This window comes from Astyanax mexicanus, unplaced genomic scaffold (genome assembly GCF_023375975.1).
Source record: "Astyanax mexicanus isolate ESR-SI-001 unplaced genomic scaffold, AstMex3_surface scaffold_32, whole genome shotgun sequence".
NCBI classification, from domain to species: domain Eukaryota; kingdom Metazoa; phylum Chordata; class Actinopteri; order Characiformes; family Acestrorhamphidae; genus Astyanax; species Astyanax mexicanus.
The window spans coordinates 4,753,013-4,772,156 of NW_026040042.1; the positions used below are offsets into that span (position 1 = coordinate 4,753,013).

Sequence of the window (19,144 nt, forward strand, 5' to 3'; positions counted from 1 at the left end):
CTGAATTAGAAGGAAAACCTGGCGACAACCCTGTTCCTTACTAGTGTTGCTTAATGCGTCTTTTAAATCCGGTGCGCCTTATGTATGAAAATACACCAGAAAATAGACGTTTATTGATAATGCGCCTTTTAATCCGGTGCGCCTTTTAGTGCGAAAAATACGGTAGCTTCACAAATATCAGGATTTTCTCCAGCAATATCTACTGTAATTGTCTCTGCACTTTTTTTATCAATTCTTCTTCGAGTTCATGGCAAACAAGTTGTGTGTGTGTGTGTGAGGAGTAACGACTGGACAGTTTTCAGAGTGTACATAAGTTATTTTACAGCAGAGAAAAAGGGTTTGTATCACCTACACTTGTAGCCCATATACAGACCAAGGCCTGTTTAACCCATGTTTCTAACTCTCAGTAATTTATTTTACCTGTAAAGATTTTTTTATGAGAAATAACATCCTGTAGTTTTGTTTAATAGCATTAACAGTAGTAGCTCAGGACTAATCTACAGTATAAATAAATACTGGGACCGCTGCTCAATAATTATTTCTTCTGAAATTAAGGGAATTAAAAGTATCTATCTATTCTAGATAAAGAGAATCAGTCTGAATCACTCACCTGGGTTCTGGTTTGGTTCTAGTGATGGACTGTGACTGTTTCTTCTTCTGCACTTTTTCTTTTGATAGAGCGTTCTTCTCTTTCTCGTTCTCTCTCTCTTTATCCTTCTTCTCCTTCTTCTTCTTCTTCTCAGCCTTAAAAACAATATACAATGATTTATTAAGACTCCAACACATTTATTCATAGTTATAATAGTTCTAATAGTTAACATGATGAGTTATTAACGCCTAAATGCTGTTAATATGCATTTTTTCTACTTTGACCCCTCAATATATCAATGTATGTGTGTGTACAGTACCATTCAAAAGTTTGAACACACCTAAATTCAGTGTTTTTTCATTACTTTTAAATGTTCTTTATCCAAACTATAAAGAAAAACATATGGATTTATTTACTTAACAAAAAAGGGAACCACTTTAAAATAAAACTTTTTTATATATGGTGTATAAACAGTTTATAAAGCAGTTTATTAATGATATTAATTAGATTATACATACTTTAAAAGCCCTTAATAAGCAGTTACAACACAATAAACAACAAAAATGTTTTTTTATTAGCCAGCATTAACATATCTGTTTATAATTGAATTAGATTTATTTACCCAGATTAATTACTTATATAGTAATCCTAATTTGGACAGGGCAATGTTACCATTTCTATTTATGTGTTGTAACTGCTTATTAATGGTTATTAGCTCTTGTCTTCAGTGAATAGCTCTAATACATATTATGTTCTAATCCATATTATGAGAAGCAAGAACTAATCAATCAAATAATGAAAAAATGACTTTAAAAAATGAAGGTCAGTCAATCTAGAGAAGAGGAATTTCAAGGACTCCTCAAGTGCAGTTACTGCAAAGAACATTAACAAGTTTATAATGATGGAACTGGCACTCATCAGGACCACCCCAGGAAAGAAAGAGCAAGAGTTTTCTCTGTTGATAAGAGTGTTGGAGTGTTTACCGGTGTGGAGTTGCGCCGGCGCTGGCGCTGTGTGATGTCGGGGGTGCTGGCGGTCCAGCGGTCAGTGCTGTGCTGGTGGGGGTGATGGTGGTGGGAGCAGGGGGTCAGCGGTGACGCCGACGCAGAACGGGAACACTGATCTGAGATCAGACACAAACACAAAAACATGAGGAATCCTCACCATTTCTTTTACTATTCATCAATACTTTCAATCCAACAATTAAAACAGCTCCAAAATATCATCATAGCAGCTTTATCTACTGTAACTGTCTCTGCGCTGTTTTATCAATTCTTCTTCAAGTACATGGCAACCACTCAACAGCACTACTGTCCTTTTACCACTGGAAACAAATGATATAACCCACAACAAATTAAAGCAGTGTGTGTGTGTGTGTGTGTCTGTGTGTGTGTGTTACTCACGGGAGTCGCTGCTGTTCAGCAGTGTGGCAGCGCTGCGGCTTCTGGCCAGGAAAGAGAGTGTGGGGGTCATCAGCCTCTCAACGATCCGACTCTCCCACGGACTCAGACGCAGACTGCGGCCTGCAGGACAACACACGGTTAATACACACACACACACACACACACACACACACACACACACTGGATTGTATGTTTGATCATTCATTCCCACATAAACACACACACACACATACTCCACATTGCAGCACATTCAGCTTTTCTCTATTAGATTAAAACCTTTTCCAAAAATGTAACTTTGATTTCTATTGGTCCATTCTTTATCTTGATCCAGAACGCAGCAGCACGTTTGGTCTTCAACCAGCCAAAACGGGCACATGTCACCCCGCTGCTCATTGAGCTCCATTGGCTACCAGTTGATGCTCGCATCAAATTCAAAGCTCTTACAATCGCCTACAAGGTGATGACAGAACAGGCTCCTTCCTACCTGCACTCGCTCCTGAAGGCTTACGCTACCTCCCGGCCGCTGTGCTCCTCCAGTGAACATCGCCTCACTTTACCAAACAAACATTCACACAAAGCAATCCAGACTGTTCTCATACAGAGTTCCCCAATGGCGGAACAAACTACCTTCCACTACCAGATCAGGAGAATCTCTCGCTATCTTTAATAAACTCCTGAAGACAGAGCTCTTCAAAGAGCACTTACTCTCCTAACACCTCTAACTAACTACCTTCCACTACCAGATCAGGAGAATCTCTCACTATCTTTAATAAACTCCTGAAGACAGAGCTCTTCAAAGAGCATTTACTCTCCTAACACCTCTAACTAACTACCTTCTACTACCAGATCAGGAGAATCTCACACTATCTTTAATAAACTCCTGAAGACAGAGCTCTTCAAAGAGCACTTACTCTCTTAACACCTCTAACTAACTAACTACTTCTAACCTCATTTCCTTCTTCCCCTCCTTCACTCCTCTATCCTATTATTCCCCTTTGACCTCCTTTTATCCCTATCCAAAGATGTTTTACCTTAAAACTTATTTTACATTGTACTTGACTATTGTAAGTCGCTTTGGACAAAAGCGTCTGCCAAATGTAATGTAATGTAATTATGACATGATATACAGGAAAATACATAGCATTTTTTATGCTGTTAAAATATGTAAAAATGACAAAAATAAAACATTTCCAAAAATATATATAAATATAGACCTGCAGGGTTCTTGCTCCATTTTAAAAGTCAAATTTAATGCCTTTTGGTAGAAAATAATTTATTGTGTTGGTAATCATAGCTTAACCCTTCTCATCTGTTAATTTATTTTTACATTTTGTTTCATTTTAATGCAGAATGTGTTAGCATATTAGCTAACTTGACGCTAATGTTAGCTAGCTCTCCCCTAACCCTAGTTCTCTCCCTGATAATGAAGCTAACTCACCCCTAACATTACCAAGTTAACGAGCTTGCCACTAATGTTAGCTAGCTTTACGCTAATCTTAGTTCTCTCCCCAGTAATGTTAGCTAGCTCGCTGCTAATGTTAGCTAGCTCTCTGCTAACCTTAGTTCTCTCCCCAGTAACGCTAGCCAGCGGCTAATGTTAGCTAGCTCTTTGCTAACCTTAGTTATCTCTCCAGTAACCTTAGCTAGCTCGTGGCTAATGTTAGCTAGCTCTATTCTAATTTAGTTATCTCTCCAGTAACATTAACTAGCTGCGGCTAATATTAGCTAGCTCTATACTAACCTTAGTTCTCTCCCCAGTAACGCTAGCCAGCGGCTAATGTTAGCTAGCTCTTTGCTAACCTTAGTTATCTCTCCAGTAACCTTAGCTAGCTCGCGGCTAATGTTAGCTAGCTCTATTCTAATTTAGTTATCTCTCCAGTTACATTAGATAGCTGCGGCTAATGTTAGATAGCTCTACACTAACCTTAGTTATCTCTGCAGTAACATTAGCTAGCTCGCTGCTAATGTTAGCTAGCTCTATTCTAATTTAGTTATCTCCCCAGTAATGTTAGCTAGCTCGCCAATTATGTTTGCTAGCTCTACACTAACCTTAGTTATCTCTACAGTAATGTTAGCTAGTTCGCTGCTAATGTTAGCTAGCTCTACACTAACCTTAGTTATCTCTCCAGTAACATTAGCTAGCTCGCTGCTAATGTTAGCTAGCTCTACACTAACCTTAGTTCTCTCACCAGTAATGTTAGCTAGCTCGCTGCTAATGTTAGCTAGCTCTACACTAACCTTAGTTCTCTCCCCAGTAACGTTAGCTAGCTCGCTGCTAACGTTAGCTAGCTCTACGCTAACCTTAGTTATCTCTCCAGTAACGTTAGCTAGCTCGCTGCTAACGTTAGCTAGCTCTACACTAACCTTAGTTATCTCTCCAGTAACATTAGCTAGCTCGCTGCTAATGTTAGCTAGCTATAAGCTAACCTTAGTTCTCTCCCCAATAACATTAGCGAGCTTGCCAATTATGTTCGCTAGCTCTACGCTAACCTTAGTTATCTCTCCAGTAATGTTAGCCAGCTCGCTGCTAACGTTAGCTAGCTCTACGCTAACCTTAGTTCTCTCCCCAGTAACATTAGCTAGCTCACTGCTAATGTTAGCTAGCTTTACAGTAACCTTAGTTCTCTCACCAGTAACATTAGCTAGCTCGCTGCTAATGTTAGCTAGCTCTATTCTAATTTAGTTATCTCCCCAGTAACATTAGCTAGCTGCGGCTAATGTTAGCTAGCTCTACACTAACCTTAGTTCTCTCCTCAGTAACATTAGCTAGCTCGCTGCTAACGTTAGCTAGCTTGCCAATTATGTTCGCTAGCTCTACGCTAACCTTAGTTATCTCTCCAGTAATGTTAGCCAGCTCGCTGCTAACGTTAGCTAGCTCTACGCTAACCTTAGTTCTCTCCCCAGTAACATTAGCTAGCTCACTGCTAACGTTAGCTAGCTCTACGCTAACCTTAGTTCTCTCACCAGTAACATTAGCTAGCTCGCTGCTAATGTTAGCTAGCTCTACACTAACCTTAGTTCTCTCCCCAGTAACGTTAGCTAGCTCGCTGCTAATGTTAGCTAGCTCTATTCTAATTTAGTTATCTCCCCAGTAACATTAGCAAGCTGGCGGCTAATGTTAGCTAGCTTTACAGTAACCTTAGTTCTCTCACCAGTAACATTAGCTAGCTCGCTGCTAATGTTAGCTAGCTCTACACTAACCTTAGTTCTCTCCCCAGTAACGTTAGCTAGCTCGCTGCTAATGTTAGCTAGCTCTACACTAACCTTAGTTCTCTCCCCAGTAACATTAGCTAGCTACGGCTAATGTTAGCTAAGGTGGAGGACTAACACTTTTTTGCTGTTTATAACATAATTCCATACGTGACCTTTAATTATTTTCATCTCTTTAATATTAAGATAAAATGTAGAAACTGAATTAAATAAAGACACTGAATGAGAAATTCATATAATGCATCCTGTAATAAACATCAATCGGAGACAGATGCTGTAAATAATCTATACTGAAATATTTTAATCACATATATAGTAAATACAGTATGTTGATAGTGCTGATTGATTAATAATTGATGAATTAGTGCGGAGGAGAAATGGGCTGCTGAAGGTCATCTGGTCAGAAGCGTAACTTCATTTCGGTAACTGCAGGATTTCACCATGTTCACACTGGATGATAACGCTCTGTTGCTTAGCAACCGCTGATTTCCCCCCACCCCCTCACTGCGGCAAGACGTCCGGAGCACGACTAGTGAACACACTGTACCTGTACACACACACTGCTGCTTCTGCTGCAGCACACACTCACACTCACACACACACACACACACATATATATATACACGTATATATACTGTATATAACCTTTACACAGACTGACAGAGACAGATAGACAGATTTAAGGTCTACATTTTTAATAATTGTAGTGGAAAATGGTGATTAACTGCTATTGATCACAATGTCCTTAACTCATTACCCAACATTTACTGCTCTCACTATTACTGTTTGTATTTACTAGGGGTGAGAATCACAGGGCATCTCACGATCCAATTATTATTCTGTGATACTTGATTTATCACAAGATAGTTATCTACGATACTTGACAGCATCTATGTTACCAGTACGAGAATTAAATACTCCTAAAGGCTTCAGCTCCAAGCACCGCCATTACTCCTGAATCTGACTGCTACACTATGCGGAGTCTATGTATATATATATATATATATATATATATATATATATATATATATATATATATATATATATATATATATATATATGTCTACGTTATTATCAGTACAGTAATGGCGGCACTCGGAGCTGAAGCCAGTGTTATGGGACGTAAACAGTGGTTTTTAATAAGCTTCTTGTGCACTTTTTAAGTTACTAATGCATGGTTTTAAATATCAGGGCTCTCCGGATTCTAACAAGAAGGTGTGGAGCTACTTTGAGCTGGATAACGGTGTAAAAAGGAATTTATCAGGGTAAATTATGCCCTGTTTCACCCAGTCTGAAGGGTGTTTGGACAAACTGTTAAAATTTCTGGATCTCGGAACGCTGTGGGAGAACCTTCATCAAAGGTAAGAACTTTTATCATGTTTTACTACACCAAAAGTCCATTTTACACTGCTTATGTATTTTTGCTGTGTGTAAACATAAGATAAATACTGTATTTTAAAAAAATTCTTTAAATATTGTGAAACAATGTTTTTTTTTTACCATTTCACCCTTAGCTCTACCATTGTGTGATTAGATATACTTTACTGTATACTGGCTATACTGTTCATATCAGTATCAGAATTATATAATATCGGCAGAAATGAAGAAATATATTGTGATTTTTGCCATATCATTCTTAAACAATCAAATACCAGGATTTTTTTGGGTAAATATCACAGAATTTCACAGCCAATATTCTTCACCACAGGTTTACCCTATTCATTAGATTATAGCGCCACCATGTGGAGTAATGAAGAAGTAACTCTAGTAAGTCTAATTGGGGGTGAGTCCTAGGGAGTTCAGAGTTAATGTTTCAGTAAATATATCCATATTTGACGCAACGTATCGATAATGAATTGTATACAAAAACAATACGATATATCACAATCAGTATATCGATATTTTGTCCCACCCCTAGTCTACTTTACTGTCTACTGTCTGTTCAGTGGTGTTTCCACAGTGTTCTGGAGCAACTGAGGAACGTAACTAAAATAAAATGTACCACATACAGTAGATTTTAGAGCATTAGCTCTCATGCTTTCAAAACATCAGTCATATTAATGAGTTATAATCAGTTATAATAAGTCATAGACCTTCAGTAACACACATCATACTCTTTTATATCAGTCACTTATCAATTAATCTGTTATCAGTCCATTTAGCCATTTAGTCCAGCAGTTTATCAGCATCAGTACCACCACCACAACCTCAAACACCACACACACTCACACACACACACACACACACACACACACAGCAATGGTGGTGAAGGACATGTCATGTGACCAATGAAAAAACACAAAACAAATTTAAATAAATAAATAAAACAACAGAAAGACCACCACACCAAAAACAAGCCGCTCGTTCCATCACCACGTACACCATCACCCACACACCACTGCGACCACCATCACCATCACCAGCACAGACCACCACAGACCATGGATTAGAGATGCGCGGGCTGATCGGAGATGCATTCGGGAGGGAGCAACTCAAAAATACCCACAATGCAAGACAGGAACGAGAGTGGGCGGGGTTTGGGGGAGTGAGAATGACTGTCATCAGGTCACCAGGCACAGGCAGGCAGGCACGTCACCAGACACCACACACTGACCCCCAGAAATAAAACTTATCAAATTAAAAAACACAACTTTATTATTGGGAATGTTCCGATCTGATCTGATCTGATCAGTGATATTGAATTTAGCATTTAATACTAATCTAAAGGAAATTCACTGATTTATCTTCTAAATTCTACAATAGCTGAAGAATATAGTAATATAATAATGCATTTATAATAATGTGCAGCATGTGAATTTGCATTGTCTTGTTAAAAATGCATTAACATTCAGATTTTTAAGTGTGTTAAGGGCACTTTTAGTTGGTTTCTCTGGTCTGAATCAGTTGATGAGTTTGATTATTAATGATTATTTGGAGCGTTTCCCCCTCGGTTTGGTTTGTTTTCACATAGGCACAAAAATACAATGTTTCGCAGAATGAGAGATCCATGCAGTTGCGTCGGCATGGATCAGCAGAGACAGCATTTGTTCATGGCTTTAGGATATAAATCAGGTTAAACTGCACCTGAACAGCTGGTTAGCTCAAATGTGAGGAGTATATTTGATATTTGAGTCACATTGAGGTCAAGTGTGTTTCAATACATATATATATAAGTGAATATAGTAACTTTGTATTGTAGAGAAGTGGGTGGAGCTGATGGGTATAAAGTCCTAAAACCTTAAATCAGAACATCCCCAATAACACCAATACCGAAAACTACTGAAAGAAAGTATAAGGTGGGGTTGGAGGGTCTGGAGGAGTGGATGGGGGGTCGGGGGGGACACTGACGCCGCTCGGACGGCCTTACTTCGGTTGGGCGAGTTCCAGAGAGTCGCTGATGACTTGGACAGCCTGTTGTTAATGACAGGCTCCGTCTGCCGAGGCAGGTTAACCGTGGAGGCTGAGCATCTGCCTGCACCGGAGAGAACGCAACACACACACACACACACACACATACACACACACACAGCGTTCACAGAGGAACCAACAGCTGGATCTGCAGTAAGATAGACACGGGGGAAGGAGCTATTCTGGTGTCAGCGCTAAGAACCAATAGGAGAAGACTTCTTCTTCTTCGTATCATCAATGTGACGATACAAATGCTCTCAGACGGTTACAGTTTACAGCTATTTGTGTCTGTAAAAAAAGAAATTGAGTTAACTTAGCTAAGCCAAACATTCTCTTAACTTTAAATAGGCAAAGATATTTTACTTAAACCCACACAATATATAGTTGTGTGAAAAAGTATTTGCCCCCTACAGATGTATTTTGTTATTGCTTTTTTGTCATACTGATTGCCACATTCTCGTCCGGTTTTGCGTCTCTCTGGTCTGTCTCTATGTTTATCTCCTCCCCTCTTGCTCATATGGTCATTTGTAGCTCCGCCCCCTTGTTACCCGGTCCCAGGTGTTTCACGTTTCCTGTCCTTGTCCATGTGTACTGTAAAAAATAGTCCCCTTGTGCATTTTTTCCCCCTGTCTGTGGTTGTACGTGTTTACGTCAGTCAGGTTATGTGTTTCTTTGTTTTTAGTCTTCACGTACTCAGTGTTTCCTTGTTTCTGTAGTTTTTTGGATTGTTTGTTTGCTTGTTTTTTTTTTTTTTAATAAATCACTCGCAAGTGTGTCCACTTTTTTGTGTCTCGTTCCTGCTCCCTATCTGACACTGATATTTTTCCAATTATCAAACTAATTTTTATTATCAGACTAACATAATCTGAGTAAGCATAAAAAGCCATTTTTAAACAATGATTTCATTTACTAAGAGAAAAAACTATCCAAACCAATCTATTCCTGTGTGAAAAAGTGTTTGCTCCCTACATCTAATAACTTGGTTGTGTCACTCTTGGCGGCAAAAACTGTAATCAAACTTTACTGATAACTGGCAACGAGTCTTTCTCATCTCTGTGGAGGAATTTTGTTTCACTCTTCTTTACAGAATTATAGTTTTAATTCAGACACACTGGAGGATTTTCCAGCATAAACGTCCTGTTTAAGATCATCCACAGCATCTCAATCAGACTTTAACCAGACCCTCCAAAAACCTTCATTCAGATGTGAACTTTTTGTTTGTGTGCTTTGGGTCATTGTCCTGCTGCAGAACCCAAGTACACCTGAGCTTGAGGTCATGAACAGATGGCCGGATATTCTCTTTCAGAACAGATTTTTGAGATCTTTTATCTGCTTCATGTTGTCAGACAGGTTCTATTATATAAGTGATTTCTTGATTCTACAGGTCTGGCAGTAATCAGGTCTGGTTGTGGTTAGTCAGCTTTCCAAAAAGGGCTTTTTCACAACGGGCTTAATTGGTTTGGAGAGTTTTTTTTCCTGTAATAAACGAAATTAGAATTTAAAAAGTGCTTTTTATATTTACTTATATTTGTCTGATATTAAAGAAACATGTAAGGGACAAATACTTTTTTTTAACACCACTGTATGTCCATATGCCTTAATATACTGTAGCTATATAATAGAAAGGACTATCTAAGTCCCACCCACTGGAGTTTAGAACATGATTGGCTTGTGGATTTCCAGTCATTGTGCTGATGCTGACGATAAATCTAAAAAAAGGTTGGCCTTCAGTTCTGCTCATGAAGTCCCAGCCATTGGTCCAGTGTTTAGCATTAGCACAGCACTGATGTAGTTAATCATAATCACGTTAAATTAATGTTAACGTAATATAATTTATGTAATATTGAGTCAACCGCTAAAACATTACCAGATAAACAAATAAAACCAAGATAAAAACCAAAAACTCGCTGATATTGGTGGATATTACCAGTCCGTCCATAAATCAACCTGATCCTTTAGTCCAAAAGACTATGGCTCTTCCCTAAATACCAACCTGTATTTAATATATCACTAATTTCTATTATTCATGACTCATTACCATTCAGTGTGTGTGAGTCACACACACACTGCTCATAACCATCGCCAGCAGACATGTTATAACCATTCACACACAGCAGCTTTACCACCAACCATACACACACAGCACCACACACACACACACACACTCACTCTAATAACTGCAGTGACCTCCAGCTGTTTCACTGCTCTAACACTTCTCTGACCTGTGGATCGTCATCTCATAAATAGAACCTGAAGCTCTGAGAAACCTCCTATTGAGTTACACACCTTAACCAATCAGCTTTCAGCCAGAACTCAGTCCCAAACAGCCTTTAAACATGATTACATCAGGCCTAATTAATGATTGAGTCACCAACTAGTGCTGGTAACACTTCACTGAAGGCATAATACCTACAGCTCTGGAAGAAAATAAAAGACCATTTAAAAATGATGAGTTTCTTTGATTTTTCCAAATTAAAAACCTCTGGAATATAATCAAGAGGAAGATGGATGATCGCAAGCCATCAAACCAAACTGAACTACTTGAATTTTTGCACCAGGAGTAAAGCAGCATAAAGTTATCCAAAAGCAGTGTGTAAGACTGGTGGAGGAGAACATGATGCCAAGATGCATGAAAAAAACTGTGATTAAAAAACAGAGTTATTCCACCAAATATTGACTTCTGAACTCTTAAAACTTTATGAATATAAACTTTGCATCTGTTCTCTTTGCATTATTTAAGGTCTGAAAGCTCTGCATCTTTTTTATATATATTTCAGTCATTTCTCATTTTCTGTAAATAAATGCTCTAAATGAGAATATTTTTATTTGGAATTTGGGAGAAATGCTGTCTGTAGTTTATAGAATAAAACAACAATGTTCATTTTACTCAAATATAAACCTATAAATAGCAAAATCAGAGGAAGTGATTCAGATTCTTTATTTTTCCAGAGCTGTATATATTAAATACATCATAGAATGCTAATATTACCACCACAGTGGAGAGTGCAGTGCAGTGCTGTCACATCACATCATTCAAGGCAGAAGACCCCACACACATAACCCACAGGTCAGGACAGTGTTCTTCCGTTTTCAAGAGGCATGGCAAAAGTCATGGGACACCATAATAACAATAAGAGTTCCCTGTACTATGCAATGAACTCACTGAAGGCAGTCTGAGACACTTGGTCCAGGACTATTAAGTATAAGAACTGCATAGGGACAACAAAAAACACAGAATACAAGAAAATACATGTATCTCTAATGCAGAAATACAGAGATGATGAAATAAGTGATTAATAAAAGCACTGTTACACAGTTACACAATCACTCACTCTCTCTGCGAGACGTCTGATTCAGTCCGCCGGCCCACGACCATCTCTGCTGTCTGATCTCAGCCCAGGTCTTTTTGGTTGATCTTTTGATGGCAGACTCGTATCTCTCCTGAGGAGAACACACACACACACACACACACACACACACACTCTGTTCAGTCAGCTTCAAAAGCCAACAGTGTTTTATTTTAGTACTTCAGTGTGGGAGGAAGAAGTCCAGGAAAAACTACACTTCAAAGAAAAAGCAAAACTACAGCGAAAGTCAAAAAGTTTCAAACAGTTTTAAACAGTTTCAACACACACACACACACACACACACCGTCATTATATAAAAAATTGGTGAGAAATCAAATAGATACTCGGATCAAATGGATAACCCAGATACTCAAGACATTACACCCTGCAAAAACTCATTTTAGGGAGATAGCACCAAGCCACCAATTCACTTTTGGTGATTTTGTCTACTCTACTGTATAAATCAAGGAAATTAATATAACTTTAAATAATGTGATAATATTATATTTTATGATATTCTATTATATTAGACATCAAATATTGCAGTAGAGGTGTTGATTTTTGACTAAAACCAACAGGACAATGCTTGTTCACATACTGCTAACATGGACATGTCTTGCTGCATCTCGAATCTATATAATAATGGTTTGTGTCCACTGGCACTTTTTTTAAACATTTGTGGGCGTGCCGGATCTCTCGGCTCACCACGTGTGGCCGTGACATTTTTGATATTCTAAAGAAGCAATCATAAATGTAATATTTTTCATTTTTAGTAAACCTCACTGTAATCTACAGTCATATAAATTCATATTCTGCCATTTTCAGCTCATCTTCTGTGGTTAAAAGGCACCTCTTCTCTGTGTGTGAGGCTCATATGTGTGTGTGAAGTCGCAGCCTGCTGTTCCCTGATTGGCTGGACGCAGCGCAGCCAGCAGATTTTTTTTTTTAATAAAGCTGAGCTATGCTGAACTTTTTGGCCGGAGGGCGGGGCTGCGCACAACACAACTGGGCTTATTATGGGATGGATTATCACAGGAGGAACATTAGGAACCTCTACAACTCCATGCTGTAGTTACACATGTATTACACACTACTATATACATTTTCTAAATGTTTCTAAATATATAATATATTATAATCCTTTATGGTTCTATTTTATGTTATTGTTTTTATGTTTTTGTAAGATTTTAGGCATGTATTTTTTTAAAGGTGAGATTAAGAAAGTCATATGGCCTATTTTAGTGATCTATAGCCAAGATGAGCTGTCAACTGTGTACTGTGCAGCTTGATTTAGGCTGTGTCAATGTGTCTTTGCTATCGTAACAACGGGAAAAGTACACACTGTGCATCTCGAAATGCGTAAAAGGCATGTACTAACTTTCTTAATTAATCATGGGTGTGATTAATTTGGGCATAATGTAAAATAATAAAATAATCCAATCGATGTGTCAATTGCTCATCATTTCCTTTAAGAGTCAGGTGAGTTCTGACTTTAGCGGATTGCTATTTTAACGGTGCAGCTACCTGGACGTGTCCAATGCTTCTCAGCAGAGGAAACTGAGCTGGTTCACGCTGTGAATATACGCCAGCAGCTCATTTACTGGAACATCAACTGTTTATTGTTGATGTGTATGCACAGTGCACCTTCTCTGCCAAGATAGTAATGAACGTCGGACTGTTGACTATTGTCTAGGTTGTATCCAGTCAGTGGAGCTCCTGTGTTGTTCATTGCCAAAATAAACAAGCAAAACTTCAAAAATTTACCTGAACACACCTCATATCCAGACAGATTTACATCAGTGTAGATTTATTCAGAAGCTCTGTTGCTATTTAAACGATGAAGGCAGAAGGAGTGAAAATAGATTGTTGGCATGGTGTAAGATAGCAATGATCATTCTCCTGACCTTGTTCTTCTCCAGTTTCTGTCTCTGCTTCTCCTCCAGGAGCGCCCGGCGTTTCTCGGCCCTCAGCCGCTGCTCCTCCAGCCTCCTCCTGCGCTCCTCCAGCTGACTCTCCCTCAGACGCCGGGCCTTCTCCTCCTTCTCCAGCCACTGAGCCTTCTTCACCACTGAGCAACAGGAGAAACACACGGTCAGAAATCACGGGAATGAGCGTAAAGAAGTGCAGCAGAACTGACTGATGAGGAGGTACTGAAGGATGAGAACATGCAGAATTACTCAACTTTTATATTTACTTGGAAAAATGTAGATAATAATAATAATTATTTTGCTAATTAATTTGTATAGTAAAGAAAAAGTTAAATCAACTTCCCTTTTAGTTAGAATAACAAAGTAGATGCTAACTTATATTTTAATTCACGATTGCTTAACTTTTTTAATTCAACTTATCTGTGTCCCCTTACACACTTTCTTCTCACGCTTCTGTTGAGAAACAACTGGTTTTACTTATAATTGAGTAAACTGCTACCTTAATCTTTTGAGATAGTAAGTCATTATTTTAAGATAGTACGTTCTTATTGTGAGATAGTAAGTTATTATTGTGAGATAGTAAGCTGTTACTTTAAAATAGTATGTTGTTAATTTGAGATAGTATGTCGTTAATTTGAGATAGTAAGTCATTGTTTTGAGATGCTATCTCATTTTGAGATCGTAAGTCTTTGAGATAGTGAGTCATTATTTTGAGATAGATACAATTTTAAAGTAGTAAGTCATTGTTGAAATGGTAAGTCATTATTCTGAGATACTATCTCATTATAAGATTAATAGCTCAAAATAAAGAGATACTATCTCACAATAATGACTCAAAATTATGCCTTACTATTTCAGAATTTTGATAAAGTAAGTCAGTATTTTAAGTTATAGTATGGTGATATTTTGTATAAATATCATTTTTAAATAGTGAGTTGTTATTTTAAGATACTATCTCATTATTTTGAGAGAGTAAATCATTATTTTAAGATAGTAATAATGACATAAGGAGTCTCTCAAAATAATGACTGTCAAAATAATGACAGTATCTCAAGATATAATGAGAAAGTATCTCAAAATAAGGACTTACTACCTCAAAATAATGAGATAGCAGGAATCGGGTGGTGGGAATGGGCTTTCATAGATATCTGACCAGAACAAGGTGTGTTTTATATTAAATATTTAATAATAATAATAATAACTAGATTGCAGTTCCTGCAGAAACTGCGAGTGTGATTGCAGTGCTGGCTGGTATCTGCTAAGGTGTTGCTAGGTGGTTGCTAAGGTGTTGCTAGGTGGTTGCTAAGGTGTTGCTATGGTATCCGGGGTGGTTGCTAAGATGTTGCTAGGTGGTTGCTAAGGTATTGCTAGGCGGTTGCTAAGGTGTTGCTATGGTATCCGGGATGGTTGCTAAGGTGTTGCTAGGTGGTTGCTAGGGTGTTGCTAGGCGGTTGCTAAGGTGTTGCTATGGTATCCGGGGTGGTTGCTAAGGTGTTGCTAGGTGGTTGCTAGGTGGTTGCTAGGCGGTTGCTAAGGTGTTGCTATGGTATCCGGGGTGGTTGCTAAGGTGTTGCTAAGTGGTTGCTAGGTGGTTGCTAAGGTGTTGCTAGGCGGTTGCTAAGGTGTTGATATGGTATCCGGGGTGGTTGCTAAGGTGTTGCTAGGTGGTTGCTAGGGTGTTGCTAGGCGGTTGCTAAGGTGTTGCTATGGTATCCGGGGTGGTTGCTAAGGTGTTGCTAGGTGGTTGCTAGGCGGTTGCTAAGGTGTTGCTATGGTATCCGGGGTGGTTGCTAAGGTGTTGCTAAGTGGTTGCTAGGTGGTTGCTAAGGTGTTGCTAGGCGGTTATATTAAATATTTAATAATAATAATAATAATAATAATAATAATAATAGTGCATCATAGAAGAACAGCATTACTCCCCACAGTGAACAGTGCAGTGGGGGGTAATGATGGTGACCGGCGGTGTCTGGTTAGAACTGTCCGTGTGAACAGATACAGTAACAGTATAAAAGCTCCTGTACGCTGCGGTCTCTCTCGCTAATCACTCTGTGTTTATGGTGCTCTCTCTCTCTCTCTTGGTGCAGATGGTAATAGTGAGTAATAGTGTAACGGATCAAGCCGAGAGCTGTTAGCACAGCCCCTCCCCCTCGCAGGACCACCGCTGATCACGAGACCCAACAAACAGCAGTAATAAACCCCCTCACTGTCCCCCAGCAGCTCTCGCACGACTGCAGCCCTCGTGCAACAGCAGCACCGTCTCATTTACAATCTACATAACGATTAAAACCCAATCAGCAGCTCCGTATTTAAACTCCCAGCATGCCGTGCAGCAGCGGGGGCTCCTTCCCTGTGGAAAGCGTTTAACGTCTCGCTCAGGCATTTCCTGTTTTCAACAGCCAGAACCGTGACAACACACACACGCACACACACACACACACACAGTACAGTACACACTCAGCAGTGTGTTTTAAGATGGGGGCCAGATGGGACAGTGGGGGACTGAGGAATGCAGAACTCATTCTTTCTTTTTATTTTTTTTTCCTACACAGTAAATGAATAGTAAAGTGATCTATCAGACTATGGAGGAACACTGTATAAGAAATCATGTAGTAACTTAAAAACAGTGTTAAACTAAAATACTCCAATATAACTTGTAGTTTCTGAGGCTGGTAGATCTGATGAACTCATCCTGTACAACAGAGGAAACTCTCGCTCTTCCTTTCCTAAGGGAAGTCTATAATGAAAAATAATGAAAAAAAATAATAATAATAAAATAATATGCTTCTCTGGTGAGCTTTTGTTTATATTCCTCCCCTGTCTCTCTATCTGTGGCGTTCAGCGTGACTTTCGTTTCCACCTGTTCTCGTTTTTCCACCCATTCTTAGGGTTCCTATCTCCTTATAAGGGCGTTTTTTCATGGCTGTGTCCCAATTCACTAGATCGAGTTCAATCCTGCGTGAGGAGCGGAGTGTTCTTCTTGTGCTTTTGGTGAGTAAAGATGTCCAGACACAAAAAAAAAAAAATATATATATATATATATATATATATATATATATATTGTTCAAATAGTGAATATGTTGTATATTTTCCTTTCCTGGGCCAGTCCTGATTAGAGCCAGTTTCATCATAATGTTTTTGATGGTCTTTGCAGGGACTGCACTTGAGGATACTTTCTAAATTCTTGAAAAGTTTCAAACTGACTGACCTTCATTTAATTTCTCAAAGTATTTTCTTCTCTTTACTTAATTGAGTGGTTCTTGCTTCTCATAACCTGGATTAGAGCATTACTCAAATATTCACTATTCACTGTATACCTGTAACTCTACCTCTTCACTACTTTACTTTAACTGATGCTCTCAAACACTTTATTAAGAGACAAGAAATTCAAGTAATTAACTCTTGATGAGTTCAGCACAGCTGTTAACTGAAAGCCTGAATTCCAGGAGACTCTACCTCATAAAGCTGATAAAACCACCACGATTACTTCGATCTCAGGGAACTGTTTTTTTAGTAGTTCCCAGAATTCAGAGGAGCTCTGCTGGAGGAAGAGCTTTCTCTTATAAAGCTCCCCAACTCTGGAATAATCTCCCCAAATATGTTCGGGACTCAGACACAATCAATCTTTAAGTCTAGACTGTAGGTTTTTTGTATTCTGTATTTTCTATGTTTAATGTTTTGCCTGATCACAATACTTTGCCCTGTGATCATGTTTCTGTAAAGCTGCTTTGTGACGACATCAGTTGTAAAAAGCGCTATACAAATAAATTTGATTTGATTTTGATGCAGTATTGTTTATCGAAATTCATTGTTTCATCATACTGCCAAGAACATTGATCTCACAAAATTAACCTGTGAAATATTGTGATATTATTTTAAACCAGGGGGTGTCCAAACTATGGCCCGCGAGGTATTTTAGAAATAGAATGAAATTTGGCCCGCTGTTAAACAGGTTTTTATAATGTGAGATTCAAAGTTTGAACGCTAAGTGTCAGAAACGGGCCAAAGAGTCTAAAAGCGGAGAGAGTGCGCATTTCTAGCGCAGAAAAGCGGGCCAAAGAGTCTAAAAGCGGAGAGAGTGCGCATTTCTAGCACAGAAAAACAGGCCAAAGAGTCTAAAAGCAGAGAGAGTGCGCATTTCTAGCGCAGAAAAACGGGGCAAAGAGTCTAAAAGCGGAGAGAGTGCGCATTTCTAGCGCAGAAAAAAAAGTGGCAAAGAGTCTAAACGTTGCCGTAATTAAGGAGTTTAATATTAAGAGACATCATGAAATTAAACGTACATTTGAAAAATCTTAGTTTACACAACACTGTCAAAGATAAAGATAGTAAGTTAAGTAAAATGGTGTGTAAATGAAATAATCAGAAAAATGTATTATTTAAAGTGGTATATTTCATTATTTGTTTTATTACAGAGTCTGTGGCCCGTGACTTCAAATATATTTCTCCTTCTGGCCCCCAACAAAAAAAGTTTGGACACCCCTGTTTTAAAGCCATATCACCCACCCTTACCAGAAAATCATAAATTATTTATTTCATTTCTCTTGGCTTTCTGAAAACCTGAGATTTTTACATTTCTCCCAAAAAGTAATCTCCAAACAAACAAATAATCCTTATTTCCTGATATTTTCGGTTCTCCTGCTCGGCTGCATGTTCTGCTGCTGCTGTTGTAGAACATTATCCTGATGCGCGGGGATGAGCGCAAAACACGCTAATCCTTTTATCTTTACACGGGTTAGCTTACGTAACAGCGCTGAGCGTTCAGCGCTCGTCTGAAGGAGAATTATAATGTTATTCGCTTTCATCTGCAGAGCCGGGGCGGCTGTGTGTGCCCTGTAAAAAAACACATTCCTCAGACTGACGATATTTATTTATATATCTATTTTTATTCTATTCCATTCTTCTCTCTAAACAAAGGCAGATAAAGGTCTGGGCTGAGCCGCGCTGGGCTGGGGCTTATCGCAGGGCTAACAGCTGGACAGCGGCGCAGCTTTAGCGCGTTAGCCTCTGCGCTGCTGCTGCTGAAACAGCACAGATAGCCAAGCAGGCTAATCACGCTAATGGCTAACGTAATACCATCTAATCCACCCGGCTGCTGTAATGCTGGATCACTGGATCGGGATTCTACTGAGTGGATAAAAGAGGATCATTATCATTGATTAGTGATCGCTGATTGATTAGGGATTATCAATTTAAAGCATGGACAAAAGTAATGGGACCCCAAAATCAAGGGGTATTAAAAGATATTTGAAAGAATTGATCCTG

At 38.8% G+C, this 19,144-nt stretch overlaps 2 protein-coding genes across 5 annotated transcripts in view; one reads left to right on the plus strand and one right to left on the minus strand.

Moving 5' to 3' along the window:
- LOC125789910 (protein eva-1 homolog B-like) overlaps positions 1 to 19,144 on the plus strand; it is a 361,643-nt gene that overhangs the window by 84,893 nt on the left and 257,606 nt on the right. The gene's annotated exons all lie outside the window — the stretch shown is intronic.
- The window catches only part of LOC103029316 (MAP7 domain-containing protein 1-like), a 78,566-nt gene that overhangs the window by 11,996 nt on the left and 47,426 nt on the right, over positions 1 to 19,144 (minus strand). For 2 of the 4 annotated variants that reach the window (XM_022666476.2, XM_049472995.1), the window contains 6 exons: positions 13,862 to 14,025; positions 11,943 to 12,051; positions 8,570 to 8,674; positions 1,993 to 2,112; positions 1,573 to 1,712; positions 611 to 744 (listed from right to left, as the gene is read on the minus strand). In XM_022666476.2, the coding sequence (XP_022522197.2) occupies positions 611 to 744; positions 1,573 to 1,712; positions 1,993 to 2,112; positions 8,570 to 8,674; positions 11,943 to 12,051; positions 13,862 to 14,025 (772 nt within the window). The remainder of the gene's footprint in view (positions 1 to 610; positions 745 to 1,572; positions 1,713 to 1,992; positions 2,113 to 8,569; positions 8,675 to 11,942; positions 12,052 to 13,861; positions 14,026 to 19,144) is intronic. The other 2 variants (XM_049472997.1, XM_049472996.1) reach the window with 1 other exon arrangement.